This window comes from Spea bombifrons, chromosome 5 (genome assembly GCF_027358695.1).
Source record: "Spea bombifrons isolate aSpeBom1 chromosome 5, aSpeBom1.2.pri, whole genome shotgun sequence".
Classification (NCBI taxonomy): domain Eukaryota; kingdom Metazoa; phylum Chordata; class Amphibia; order Anura; family Pelobatidae; genus Spea; species Spea bombifrons.
In genome coordinates, this window is record NC_071091.1 from 2,903,650 (window position 1) to 2,918,920 (window position 15,271).

At 41.9% G+C, this 15,271-nt stretch overlaps 1 protein-coding gene across 1 annotated transcript in view; it reads right to left on the reverse strand.

Moving 5' to 3' along the window:
* The window catches only part of OBSCN (obscurin, cytoskeletal calmodulin and titin-interacting RhoGEF), a 118,228-nt gene that overhangs the window by 14,645 nt on the left and 88,312 nt on the right, over positions 1-15,271 (reverse strand). The window contains exons 67-82 of the mRNA XM_053468302.1: positions 14,635-14,913; positions 13,597-13,672; positions 12,571-12,692; positions 12,003-12,200; positions 10,526-10,570; positions 9,782-9,877; positions 9,161-9,379; positions 8,186-8,258; positions 7,345-7,371; positions 7,141-7,178; positions 6,667-6,798; positions 4,767-4,915; positions 3,484-3,684; positions 3,028-3,110; positions 1,793-1,966; positions 766-925 (exon numbers count right to left, since the gene is read on the reverse strand). Coding sequence (XP_053324277.1) covers positions 766-925; positions 1,793-1,966; positions 3,028-3,110; positions 3,484-3,684; positions 4,767-4,915; positions 6,667-6,798; positions 7,141-7,178; positions 7,345-7,371; positions 8,186-8,258; positions 9,161-9,379; positions 9,782-9,877; positions 10,526-10,570; positions 12,003-12,200; positions 12,571-12,692; positions 13,597-13,672; positions 14,635-14,913 — 2,072 coding nt within the window. The remainder of the gene's footprint in view (positions 1-765; positions 926-1,792; positions 1,967-3,027; positions 3,111-3,483; positions 3,685-4,766; positions 4,916-6,666; positions 6,799-7,140; positions 7,179-7,344; positions 7,372-8,185; positions 8,259-9,160; positions 9,380-9,781; positions 9,878-10,525; positions 10,571-12,002; positions 12,201-12,570; positions 12,693-13,596; positions 13,673-14,634; positions 14,914-15,271) is intronic.

Genomic DNA, 15,271 nt, shown 5'->3' on the forward strand with positions numbered 1-15,271 from the left:
TAACAGTCAGTCATTGTAACGCGCCGGTTGGCACTCAAGGAGTTATATCCCCCCCCCCGCATGGCTTTATGAATATTAACAGCGGCAGTTATCCCCATCTCGTATTTAATATGCGCAGCTGGAACGAATGACAGAATCCTTAATATCTTTGGCGACGACCCGTTCCGAAAACCCTCGCCTCGCTGTAAGATGAGGGCTTCTCGTGGATTAGCATTCCGGCTAAACGATTAATTATTCATCCTTAATACTCCGGCTATTTTTAAGCTGCGGAAATTGACTGGCGACGAGGTCTCGGCTGTAACGCGGCCTCTCTTCTCATTAAATAACACCATAAAAAACTGCGTTCAAATACGGAGCCTCCCGACAGAAAGCGTGAAAAGCGTCTTAATAAATAAACCTCTGCGTTCTCCAGGTAACCGAGATCTTTCTCAAACTGGGCTGGAATTCAAACATGCATGGCTGTCCCTCACTGTATTAGCCTCTACCGCGTCTGCTGGGAGGCTCTTCCACTTATCTACCACCCTCTCAGTAATGCCTCCTTCCTTTCCATCTCAGCCTCTGACTCTCTAGTGTTAGATTTGGGTCTCTTTTCTCCTCCTTTGAAATACTCTTCCCTCCCGTCCTTTATTAACCCCTTTATGTATTTAAAAACGCATTATTTTTAGATTTGAGGTCTAGCTTCTTCTAGTCACTCCTGCCCTAAATCCACACGATCCCAACGAGGAACCCGTCCGCTCGGACAGCAGCTCCACGACCTTCCCTCACCTTGTAGAACTCCTGGACGGCGTTTCCGACCACGACCGATTCGGCCTGAACGCGTCCCACCAGGTACATGATGTACTTGTTGAATTCTTCCTCGTTCTTTATGAAGCACATGGCCACGTCGTCATCCGTGTCACACTTCTTAAGTTCAGGAAAGAAATTGCTGTAGAAACAAAAGTAACACCGAAGGGTTTGGAGAAGTTCCTAAAAGCTTGGGGTCATCGCCACGTGTATGGCCCCTGGGGCCGAAGCCCAGCAGCCAGGTGGCTACATAACAATATATTTTGGATGGATTAATGATCAACTTAACTTGGATAAATATCTGGCCGGCTAATGAATTCTATGACTAGATGAATATGAAGATTAAACATTGTTTCAAAGATTAATAAATCTAAAAACACAAGGGGTTAAATGACACAAAGGTCAGGTCTTCTGCGCGAGGGTGACCATGTCATGATATCACTAATTTGTATATAGGGGGAAGCGGGCGCCCCAGCCCCCAGGCAGTGAGTGAGAGGCTGCTTGCACATCCATGAGCCGCTAGAGAGAAAGCTGTATGTGTGTATGTGTAAGTATGGTTGTTAATGTGTGAGTGAGCATGAATGCGTATGTGGTTTTTGTCTACATGGCTGTCTATGTTTAAGTGTTTGTATGTAAGTATGCATGTTTATGCGTGAGCATGGATGTGTAAAATTTTAGTGTGAGCATCGTATATATGTAAGTGTGTGTGAGCATGAATGTATTCATGTAAGTTTGTGAGGAGTATTTGTTAGCATGAGGGTGTAAGTTTGTGTTAGCATGAGGGTGTAAGTTTGTGTTAGCATGAGGGTGTAAGTTTGTGTTAGCATGAGGGTGTGCATGTGTGTTGGCATGAGTGTGTAAGTCTATGTGAGTTACTCGAGGGGGAACAATTTAATTTTTTTGCAAACCTCCAAATCGTCAACATTGATATAAATAATCCTCAGCCATAGCAAGAAAAAAAAACAGGTTCCATTTATTATTTTTTTTTCCCTTTTCCCCGGCAACGCACTTTGTATGGAAGCCACCGATGTCGCTGATGTTTCGGAAGATGGTGCTCTTCTGGTTGGCCACGGTCTCCGGGACGTCGCCGCATGTCTCGGTGTACTGGATGTGGTGCGTCTGCAGAAACTGGAGCTCTCGGACGTATTCTTTCTCCGTACTCAGCAGCTCCTGGATGAGAGTGCTGTATGAGAGAGCGAGAGAGAGAGAGTGAGAGTGAGAGCGAGAGAGAGAGAGAGTGAGAGAGTAAAAGCTCTTCATCCAACCTAGACCAACATCAGCCATTGTGGTAACATCGTAACAATCTAACAATCCGATGACAGAACTCTAGAGTTTCCCCAAGTAGACCCAAGAATATAAATTCACATTGAAGCCCGGACCCCGACCTACCGACCCCTTTAACAACATTGAGTCTGCCCTCATCTCCAAATCCTTCTTCTCTCTGTCCATGACCTGCGTCTCTCTTCATCCGTTATCACTTCTTCCCGTGTCTCTAGGATGTCACCCGCGCTCCGTCTCTGGAATTCCCTTCCCTACTTATTCTGACTTTAAACTTTCGTTACAAACCTATCCAGAGGAGCTTACAATCTATCCTTCTAACACCTACAACCTGCATCGTGAAGAAACCATCCGGCCCCTGACTTCTCCACATCCCCCCCTCGCTAAAATCAAAAGATTGTCACCCAGGCAGCCCCTCTCCTTCCGTCTCATTCCCCTTCCACCTCCTAATAGATTGTAAGCTTCTGTGCAGTCCACTTCTAGTATGTTAAGCAAATCGCCTTTCTATTCTTTTCTTTGAAAGTTTATTACGATGAAAACCTATTTTTTAACTGGACTTTTGAGTGTTTGTTTTTTGTTTTTTTACATGAATATTTCTGGGAAGGATCTGGACGTTCATCTGTTTCGGTTATAAATGGGTTAAATTTGGCAGCACACGGAACAGCAAACACAGTATCAGAAACTTTACTCCTAACTGAGCAGATCGGCCCCATTCGGCCCCCGTCTAGTCACCCGTTTCTCCTGCTGTAAAGACTCAAACCTTAATCAGTCGTTGGTCTCGTCTTAGATTCAGGAGCCGTATGTCTATCCCATGCATGTTTAATCCCCTCACTGTATTACCCTCTACCACCTCCGCTGGGAGGCTGTTCCACTTATCTACCATCCTCTCAGTGAAGTAAAACTTCCTTCCATTCCATCTCAGCCTCTGACGCTCTAGTTTTAGATCATGGCTCTCTTGATAATTACCTTAACTTCTTTTTATAATCCTCTTCAGAGACACTGTCTCCCGGGGACTCCACTGCGTCTCCCGATCCCCACTCTGGAGACAACTTGGAATAAAAAAAAAATCACTTTCAGTCACATTTGGGCAAAACATAGAAATATTAAGCAGGCCAAAAATCTGATAAAAAGAACGGGTACAACAATTATATTTTGATTTAAAACATTCTTATCATCAATATGAATGACTTTAGTACAAGGAAGCTAGGGATGGCGTCACCCCCTGGACCTTCTCCAGAACCAGACCACAGACACACAAACACACACAGTTACACACAGTAACATACATACATAGTCACACACATACACAGTTACACACAATGTCTGCACCCCCCCTCACCCCACAGTACCGCAAGGAAAGGTTATACGAGGGCACGGATTGTTCCCGAAGTAAATAATAAATAAAACCAGAAATATTATCACCTTTAGACGCTTATCCAGATAGGCCGGAGACACCCAGCCTTGCCGGGACGCGCTGAATTTGGTGGGCTTCGTGCGGACGAGCCACTTGAGCGGGTGAGCGGAATCGAGGACCTCCACATACTGCCCCTCTTTCAAAGTTATCGACTCCTTGTCGGCTATGATGGGGTTATAATCAGCTGTCGCCACGAAGATATCAAATATCTGCACGACAAAGAGTTATGATGTCATAAATCTGTTCACAGAGAGCAAATTAACAAGAATTAGCGAAGGGCCAATGGGCTCGTTCCTGAGTTTCTATTGGGCGAGTGAGGGGTTCCGCTCTGTCTCCGCCCCAAATCGTGAGGTCATCATTTCCAGCTCACGAGAACAATATCAGAGCTGAAAACATGCGGGTTTTATATCTATTTAATCAATAGCAGGCAGCTAAAAATAAGTAAATAAATGAAAATAAAAATGTTCATTTTTTTTAACAATTTAATGATTTAATAGTTTAAAATATACATAATATTTATTCATTATTCACTTTGATGACTTTCAGGATATTAGAGCAGCTTTTAGAGCAGTAATATTTCAGTATAAAAAAATAACATCGTTAATTCCACCCTCAGTGACTTCAATGGTCACCCCAGACTTAAATGTCCAAGGAGCATCATTTTATTTGTTACCCCCATACTACGGTGAATGGGATAAAGGTGGGTGGGAGGCACAGCTGGGGGTCTGCGCTTCCCATAGGGTTTTTAGAATATTTAACCCCATTAGCAGGGGCTGGGGGAAGGGGGGTATAAGGAGACACATACCCCACATGGATTATTTCATTACCTCTACCATGCACAGGGTGGGAGAAGAGAGGGGGTAATCCGTGGTCCCGCTTTTGATTATTTTTATTTTAATGTAGCGGGGTGTTATTTTGCGAATGTCAGGAGAGGACATGCCAGTTCACACTGACCGTGCATGGCCTCGCCCGTAACTCGCAAAATGTAAAGTCACTCACAATCCCTTGCAAACGTCTCACAACGTTGTGAACGTGCGAGTTGTTCTGTGAGTGTTAGCATGCAAGGGCATGTGACTGGAGTTGACTCGACCAATCACGTGACATCTTAGTGCATGAAGCCAACTGGGGATCTGAGGATCTCCTTGGGCTTCAGAACAGGAGTTTGCTGCTCCATTCTGGCTTACTTGAAAACATTATTGCGTTCAGTGGAGGCCACCAAAGCATCTCTTTTCTTAATACTATTTTATACAATTTGATCAAAAACCTTTATATTTGGTGGTTATTTTTTTACCTCTCCTCTGGAGTCCCCGTCCTCTGACTCTGAGGACGACTCAATAGCAATGGAAGAAGGTCTGGAGCGGCCGTGGCGAGGAGATGCTGAAGGAGTTTTGGATTCGTCGTCGCTGTCCATGCCTTGCATGCCTGGGACCCGCAGCGAGGCTGCACACGGAGATTAATGGGACAAAGAATTACCACCTGCTTCCCGATGTTCATTTATTTTTGCTAATTTCCTCATCATTTCTTAGTAATTAGACAATTATGAAAATTCCCTGGATTATTTTGTGAAATTGATCAATTTTATACCTGAACGATTGCAAATTAAAAATACTATAAAAAATATAGTTTCTACAGTGTCCAAAGGGGCTCCTGGGTCTTTGGGGGTCTACAGACCCCTTTCTGGTGATAAGGGTCCAGTGGTCCTATTGTAAACTTTGGGTCCTGGGGGCTCCATTACAAGCATGGGGCAGAGCAGTGGGAGGAGCTTATGGAAAGGCAGTGGGAGGAGCATGGGAAAGGGTGATTGGAGGAGCATGGAGAAACTTTACGGCCTGGTGGTCCCATTACAAGCATGGGGTAGGGCAGTGGGAGGAGCCTGGGGACAGACAGTGGGAGGAGCTTTGGGTAGGGTGGTTGGCGGAGCATGGAGCTGGATACCGCCAACAATCCTGCCCCATGCTCCTCCAGCACGCTGCCCTTTCTTTAGGTTTGTACCGGGCTCCAAGATGGCGGCCCTGATTACCAGACAAATGGTTTGTTATTCATTTTACTGACTTATTTATGTGGAAACAGCTCTTTGTGCTTCATAATATAACCCAGCATGTCAATCTCACACATGTGCAGTGAAGCGTTCCTGGGAAATCGCACACACATCACTCCGCTAACCCCCGTGCTTTCCCTGCTTCCTTTCTCTCAGATCTTGGGATTTTTAAATTATTTGTACGGAAGCTTTAAAAAACGTTATATTTGGAATCAGGAAGGCTTCACGGTCTAAACGTTCACATAAACAGAGTTTGCCAGCGAATCAGCCCCATTCGGCTCATATTTAAATTCTGTCATGGGTGAGAGGGGTTAAACTAGAGTTTCTTAGGGTCAATCCTCACCAATGGAGCCAGATTTACGAGCGCACGTGGACCAATCAATGAGTTTGGGACTTGCACTCATTAAAGAGCCCGTCGTCCGAGAAAAAACAGAAAACCATCTTTTTGATAAAAACTGTTTCAAACATTCTAATCTTTTTTCTTTTTATTTCACTTTTTTCTTTTATTATTTCACTTTTTTTTTATTACTTCTAGCTGTACAAACGCATTCTGAGGATTCTAAACGTGTACGTTCTACAAACTCTGATTTGCATTGTATCTATATAAAAACATGTCAAGGTTTAAGGACAGAACGACGCTTTTCTGCGTAAATCTAAATCATGAATATTAATACCGAGCGCGGCTCTGTTCACACTGATTCATGCGACATAAAGTAACACCACGCACGGAATATTTAATGCGCGTCAATCCAAGGATGCCGTTCTTTGTGGGCAATTCCAGAATTTACGGAAACATATCGTGAAATAACCGTTTACCTTAAAAATCCGATGACTCAAATGAGATAACGGCAAGAACTTGTTACGTTGTTACCTGTACAAGTCGGACGCGTGACGGCAATCATTCTAATTACTCTAATTGCCAAGTTATCCATAGATTTGTTTAGAACATTTCGGAATAATCTACCGACAAAATCTAAAATCAAAGTAAAATGTTAAAAAGTCCATGGGTTGTCATGGTGATTGCGTCACTTTTAGCACCAGAACTGCTACTTAATGTGTAACAATGATGTAGAAGACGTCTTCACCTCAGTGCTCCAAAGCCAGGAAAGAGAATGTTGGATAAGAGCGATATTTTGCATATGTTTAGCTTTACCTTGGCTTATCTTGGCCGACACCATCTCTGTTATGTGTGTTGTCAGCTTCTGGAAGAATTCTTCTGTCCCGACGTCTGTCAGAGAAATGTGGGGTTTGGCTCCCGGCCCGCTGCTGGGTTCTCCACCTTCTCCTGGGAGAGGAACGCAAAAGACAGATCTCACATTCTGAAGCCTACGTGGGGTTCAAACTCATAAACCACATCCAATGCCCCACGACGTCTCTCATGCCTGCAAACTTCTGAGTTTAGTCGGTACCTCCCAGGTTAGGATGTCAACGATAGACATCTGTTCAGGACCAGCTTCTTCCTATCATGCTTTATTTTTGGTGGAACATCAGCAAGACCCAAGTGCTAAAGGACTAAACCCATGGCTGAGAGTCTATTGGCCCAGAAGGTTTGAACACCAAAAAATATGAGAATTCCTAGTTTTTTTACTAGTTTATTATTCATAATTTTCACATTCGTCATACATACCTTCTGCTTCAGGAGGTTGGACTGAAATGCCAATTACACTACAAAAAAATGTGAAAAAAATATAATAATTAGTGGAAGTTTCCACACTTTTCGGTTAGCGTGTAATTGCTTAACTAGAAGAAATAACAGTATCAGTCAGAATCAATGAAATGCACAGAAAATCAGCTTAGACTATGAAATTAGACTCCGGTTATATCTTCTTACCCTCCATCCTTCTCCTTTTCGCCAAATCTGTTCAGAAAAAAGGCAACATTTTTCATTTCTTTCTTTTTAAACAATAATTTATATAACCCCCCCCATTATTCCCCCTTATGCTATATGCAGGAGCCACCATCTTGCTGCCCCATCATGTGGTTTAAGTCGCGTCCTCGCTCTAAGATATTTGTGATGATATCGTTACAGAAGGACCTGCGCGGCTGGAATAATTTCTAGTGCTAGAGGCTCATGCGCCATCCACTAAATGCGGGGAGAGAACACTCAATATCATTTCATCTCCCACTCACTATCCCTCCATCTCCCACTATCTCCCCATCCCACACTCAATATCATTTCATCTCACACCCACTAACCCTTCCCTCTCACCCTCACTATCTCTCCATCTCACACTCACTATCCCTCCATCTCACACTCACTATCCCTCCATCTCCCACTATCTCCCCATCCCACACTCAATATCATTTCATCTCACACCCACTAACCCTTCCCTCTCACCCTCACTATCTCTCCATCTCACACTCACTATCCCTCCATCTCACACTCACTATCCCCCCATCACACACTCACTATCCCTCCATCTCACACTCACTATCCCTCCATCTCACACTCACTATCCCCTCATCACACATTCACTACCCCTCCATCTCACACTCACTATCCCCCCCATCTCACACTCACTATCCCTCCATTTCACACTCACTATCCCCCCATCTCACGTTCACTATCCCCCATCACACACTTCAATCTCTCTATCTCTATCAGCTACACACACGTTTATAAATGCATGTAAACAATATATTTACACAAATCCACATATTGCGTTACCTACCCTTGCTGGGATGTTCTGAGTAAGACTTCCTTCACAATTTTGTCAGTCTCTGCCAGAACCTCTGCTTCTTTTGCTGTAAAACACAACATAGAAAAATTAAAACTTCGGGCAGGGATCACCTCATACCTGCTGTCCTCAAATCAAGATCTCTGTATGACCCACCCTATATCTTCCTATTTATTATACTGTAAAGTGATAAGTATATCATTAGCGCTAAATAATCATTTACATACTTTCTACAAACTTATACAAATTATACAAATCCAAGAGAAATCCAATAAAATTCCTCATTTTATTCGCCCTTCTCTGAACCCTCTCCAATGTGCCAATATCCTCCTGGAGCTGGGATCTCTAGAACATAGAATATAGATGAGGTCTGACCACAGATCTGTAAATTGGCCGACCCACATCCATCTTTCTTCTATGCCAAGCTATGCCTCTCGCTATACAAACCAGCACCCTGCTTGCTTTTCTGACACTTTTTTTGCATTGTCTGCTTACCTTTAAGTCGTCAGAAATAATAATTACTCATAGGCCCTCTCGTCCGTTGCCACCGACAGAACAGGGCCCCCAATGCTATTTTCCAACTTGGGATCTTTACTTCCCAAGTGCATTATTTTACATTTATCAACATTAAACTGCAGCTGCCGCACTCTCGACAATTCTTCTAATTTCCTTAAAAAAGCTGCCGTTTCACTTATTTCACCAGGAATATCTATCCTGTATCATCCGCACAAAGACATCCCTTACCGTGAAGTTATTTTGTAATACCGCTAACAAAAAGAAGGACTAAGGAGGAGGGCAGATATAATCCTACAGAACCTGAAAACAGGACGTTAAGATGGCTGCACTCATGGTACACGCGGAACATGGGTTTCTAATATATATTTTGTTTATTTCAATCTGTAAATACCATTACATGGCTTAATAGACTGGGTCATTAAGAAAAACTCCATGCCCACACTTGGCTTTTACCTTCTACAACTTCAACGGAGGCGCTACAGATGGACTGTCCGACTTTGTTGGTCGCGATGCAAGTGTAAATTCCTGAGAACTCCGTGCCCACGTCCAACAAGATGAGGCTGTGGTGCATTTTGGAGCTGGCCAGTTTGTACCCAGGGGTCTCCGGCTTGATCCAAAGGACGTCTTCTGGGGATTCTTCCTTCAGCCATGTAATTGTTGGCGCTGGTATACCTAAAGAGCAATAACTAATGGTGAGTTTTTTCTTCCAAAGAAATCAAACAAAAGACAAACATAATGCCACGTGATATATTACTCCGAATGGTGAAAATCAATTACTTGATTAAAGATTTAATTTGGACAACAGAGCGACATGGGTGGGTTTTATATCTATATTTTATATGAATGCAGCGGAGTTATGAAGGGCAGAGCTTTCCAACTACAGATTGACTTAAGTCAACGTTGAGTCTACAGAATGGACAACACAAGTTACAAATTACGGTGAGCTGGATCTGATGGAACCACCTGACCTGGTCCAAGCAGAAGAGAACGACTTTGGGAGACACGACTTATATTATAACCCAAAAATTAGCAGTTGGGACGCTATATGTGACGTAAAGCATGTTGGTCTCTCACCTTCAGCTTTCACGGATAACGTGATGCTGGAACCTTTCTGAACTTTCTTATTTGTGAATCTCTCCAGGAACATAGGTGGGATAGGTTTTTCTTTGTCTACAAAAGCAACACAATTCTTCATCTCAGTAAATGAAAGATCTTCTCTGTTTTCAAACGCACAGAGATACATTTGGATACATTGTTTAAAAATAATGTTATATACATTCTACATTATCATATACATTCTACATTAATATATACAATATAAATTCTACAATATTCTATACATTCTACTTTATTCTATAGAGAGATAGACATATAGATGTATATATTGTTAGATCTCATCGGGTTTTGTCTACGACATAAATAAGTTGGTGCAATGCAGGTATATATAATGTTTAATGATGATTCACATACATTGAATCTTAGGTACTCGCTGTGACTTTTTGAAAGCTATTTTAGTAAATGAGGGCCCAACAACACATTTAAGACATTTCTGACTCATAAGATCCATTCAAACCTTCAGCGCAGCAATAATTAACTGGATTTATGGCAACATAACATGATATCCATGTGGGATTTTGTGAAAGGCGTTTGAGTCATGTTAAACAATAAGCATAGAGCTGGAACTCGCTGTACGCCACTTCCCAGATTAACCATAAAAATGTCATATATGTATTTATATGTATATATATATATATATATATATATATGACATCACGGTCCGCACACACAAAGACACAGCAAAGTAACGGAGCGTCTGACCTCCCGCGGCTTCTGTCGGTTTGTCCTTTTGCAGCTCCTCTGGTCCTTAAAATAGAAACAGTAACAACATTAGGACATTTAACGGCCGATTCCATTACATCCAAGTTAATGTTTGAGGTCCTGTGAGAGGAGACCCTGGAATGATATTTAACTTGGTCAAAAGCCTGGAGGACGGGTGTCTGCAACATCAAACTATCATACTAGGGCACTAGCGACCAACCATGCACGTTGGAGTCCATTTTGCATTTTACTGAATGTAAATGGAAGCTTCCAGTTCTCAGTTATTGGAGTTAGATGAGACTACTCATATTTAACTCTTTCCCCAACTGCCTCTACTAAAAAACCCATCAAGCTAGGGCTTAACAACCATAGTCGCAGGGGTCACAACTGCGACCGGGCCACTCTATTGCGGTTGTCCCTTTAAAAGCCGCCAGCTGCGGGTAACACCGTTCAGATGATCTCTCACACTCTCTACCTGCATGCAGGAAGTGACATCACATCCATTTTCTGCATGGTGGATCGGTTTGCACAGAGGGAGAGAAAAAATGGCACAGAGAATTTGTTTGGGGACAAAGTTGGCACTGACAAGTTGTTTTGGGGGCAAAGGTGGCACTGTGCTTGGTGAAGTCAGGGGTGGGGAGCCGGGGCAGTTTTTGGCACTGGAGCCCTGTGACTTTAAATAATTGCTTATTGGTATTGATTTTAACAAAAAGGCCTTCTGCCGTCTCAATAAATGACTGACTGGACTATTAGCTTTAAAAAAATGGCAAAACACTTTACAGTTTAAAGTTTAATTATTTAACCCCCTTAATGCCACTCTGCCTCCAGAAATGCCTTTTTAACTCTCTATATGCCACTCTGCCTCCTGAAATGCCTTATACCTCCCTATATGCCACTCTGCCCCATAATATGCCTTTTAACCCCCTTAATGCCAGAGTGGCATATAGGGGTATAAGGCATTTCTGGAGGCAGAGTGGCACATAGGGGGTCAAAAGGCATATCATGGGGCACAGTGACATATAGCGGGTATAAGGCATTTCTGGGGCAGATGTGCATAACTGGGGGGGCAGGTTGGAAAATAGAAGGAAATAAACCAAAATATTTTTCTCAATCATAGCTTTTATTAAAAAAATAGTTTACATGAATTAACATTTACTGGTAAAACTTTTTTCCTATAGGGTCGTCTTATATTCAGGCTTTCTTTTTTTTCCTAATTTAATATTCAGATTTGGGGGGTCGTCTTATAATCGAGCAAATACGGTATATAAATTTATATCTTCCATTTCTCACTTCAATTAAAGCATAGCAGGGAACTTCCCATGATCCCTCAGTAAAGACTTCAACAGAATCCTACTGTTAATAATTATTTTGAACTGCGAGGGAATGAGAATCAATGAATGAAGTGCATGATATCACTTTTGTGGCATTCCATGGGGTTTAAATGGTGGCATATAGAAATATTTCTTTATAACCTTACCTTTGACCACAAGCCTGGCGGACGAGTAGGCCGAGCCCGAGGAGTTACTGATATACGTCGAATATTCCCCGGCGTCCTCCTTGGTAACGTTTAGAATTTCCAAAGAATGCATCTTCTTCTTATTGGTGATGAGAATTCTGTCAGAAGCATGAATGGGCTGCCCGTCCCTGAACCAGTACACACGGGGACAGGGGTATCCTAAAATTTTAAAAAAAAGATTCCTACAATAGCCAAACTAGGATTGTGTGTCTCTCAACTAGGACTGAAAGCAGCGTTCTAACAGGGTAGTTATCGGTCTCCCGAAATAAATGGCCATGTTACATTAAGCTTACGGACTTATAGTGACCCATTTTTCTGTTACAGTTTAGCAGATACAACCTCTTCTGTGCTGCCGCTTTCTGAGGGTCTTGCTTTTCCTTAAGGGTTAGCCTTATTCCCGCCCCTCCCCCCAAAATCATAAAGTTGTATAACGTCTTGTTAAGACAGGCAGTGGAACTCTATGGTTTCTCTATAGTGGTTTCTGTTGGGGTCATCAGAGCACCAGGACCTCCAGCGGTTTTCACTTTACCTTTTACTTTAATTTCAAATTTGGCAATCGGGGTTCCCGGGGCAACAAGGCTGTCCCGTAGTTCCTCCAGGATTTGGGGCAGCTGTTCCTCTTCGGTGGCCGATTCCAACCCTTCTTGTTCCCTACGGCGAGAAAATCAAATGAAAAAGGGTGGCCGACACACAAAAGCGTCTGCCCGGTTATCTGTATTCATGAAATCGTTTATTTAGAATGTATTTTATTTTAATTTTGTAGTTTCACATAAAAAAAACCTACCAAGCCCACTGAATTCTCAGCCTATTGTGTTTTTTTATTGTTTCGGAATTAATTTCTAAATTTTGAGGAAACATCCCCCAAAATAAATCGTGTTCTTCCATCTTCAGGTTTAGATTTTATTCTATTTTCTTACCTCTAATAATGAATAATTTTAATGAAAGTAATTGGAATGCCAATGTATCAATGCGATCATTATTTATATGAAGTATTAAAATATCAATAAAAGATTTAAAAGCAGCCATCCAGCCCTATTTTCCATATTAAAATCCATATTGTATGGACTTTACAGCATGCAAATCAGCGTATATATTCCGTCTTCCATAACTCCGCCCCCAGCTTCCTCGACTGAAAGCAGGAAGCATACAGCAATATGCTGCTTGCACATGCTCAGTAGAACTTCCATTGAGAGTAGCAGATGCCAATCACAAGTATGCTAGCATGCATGTGATTGGCTGCTAGCGTTCCCATTGATTTCAAAGGGACCTCAGCTCTCATAAATAAGATCAGAAGACGACGGCCCTAACACAGTGAGCTCCACAGTAATATAAATTAAATATATTACTAGAAATACCTTAACAAAATACTGTGTTAGTCTTAAAACGTATTAAGACAATCTAGCTTTCTATTTCCCAATACTGTATTCTGTAACTGGCCCTTTAATACCAACCAGGGGGTAAAATCAGTATTTACCAAAGCAAGTTCTGAGCAATGAATATATCAGTTACATTTGCCGTATGTGTTCATTTAGTCGTTCATTATCGGAGCGTTTACCTGGACATATAACCCTGGGCACTGAAATAGGACGATGTCTCGGTGGCTTCTGCCGTATCGTAATCTGAACTGGTTACTATAAGATAAATTTCGAAATGTTACATATACATACGATGAGCTTTATTTGTATAGATCTTGCATTTTATATATATATATATATATATATATATATATATATATATATATATATATATATATATATATATATATATATAAACACTGTCATTCAAAAGTTTGGGGTCACTTAAGAAAATATCCTTGTTTTTGAAAGAAAAGCACATTTAAAATAACATGAAATGGTTCAGAAATACAATGCTGACATTGTTAATGTTGTTTTGACGTGGAAAATGCAAGGAAATAAAATCAAATACTATTAGAAGCTGCTAAGAAAAAAACTATTTACAAATCACATTGTGTTAAATGCATAAGAAAGCTAAAGCCTAAATGTCTGCAATAGCGCCAACTGGTGGTGGTAAAGTGTAGCACAGCCGCATATTTTTACAGGTTAAAACGTTAATCTTCGCTTATGTCTTTACAGTTACAGCTGGAGGGTACTCCGTTATAAAGAAGAACTAGAATAAATGTAAAAGTAGCGAAAATAGCCAAAACTAAGAGGATAGTCACAGGGATTATACACTTCTCCCTGGCAGTTTTGCTGCTGGGGAAAGTGTAACAGCCATGTTTCAGCTTATCCTTAGCAAGTATATTATTAAAGGGAAAATTTTCCAGCTTGATATGGATATAGATAGTTGATAACAGATACGTTTATGCAAATCTTCTGCCATTTCCCATGACCCCCTACCATGGGAATCCACTTGCTGGACTCTTCCTGCATTGTTTACAGACTGAGTCTCTAGCGTTAGAGATTGTTTCCAGCCTCGCAGGTCCCCCTGTAAAGCTCTTATCACAAATATCTTAGGGCGAAGCAGCGAATTAAACCCCTTTAAATGCAGGTAGACAATGGGCAAACGTGACAGGACTTTGGACAGATGACGACCATATCACACCAGACTCCACAAATGAAACAAAAAGACTTACAGTCAACTCTGAGCTCGGCCTTGGTGGACGATACCCCCATGCGATTTTCGGCCAGACATCTATATACCCCCATATCTTTTGGGATGACGGCGGTTATGATGAGCTGGTGACATCCTTCGTGGTCTTCGTTGATCATATAATGGTCGTCCTCTTCAATGACCTTCCCGTCTTTAAACCAGCGGACCGTTGGCATTGGTTTTCCGATAACAACGCAATCAAAACTGACCGGGTAGCCATCTTGAACCTCTTGGTTCTGAAGCTCGGTAATAAAGATAGGTGCTTTGGGGAGAAAAAATAGATGTCACATGTCATAATGTAGAGAATTATGCTAAATTTTGTGATGAATCTGCCAAAACAATTTGAAAGCTAATTCCACATCTCGACTGCCCTAAATGTAACATAACATGCTGAAGGGTTATATATAATATTCATATCCTTCAATTTAGGTTTTTACGCTACAAAACTGAGATTAAGACCTTTCACCTTGCCAACGTGTACACCATACAGCCAAAAGTATGCGGACACCTGACCATCACAACTAAATGAGCTTGTTGGACATCCTATTCCAAAACCATGGACATTAATCTGGAGTGGCCACCCCTCTTCACGGAGGAAACAGCCTCCACTCTACTGGGAA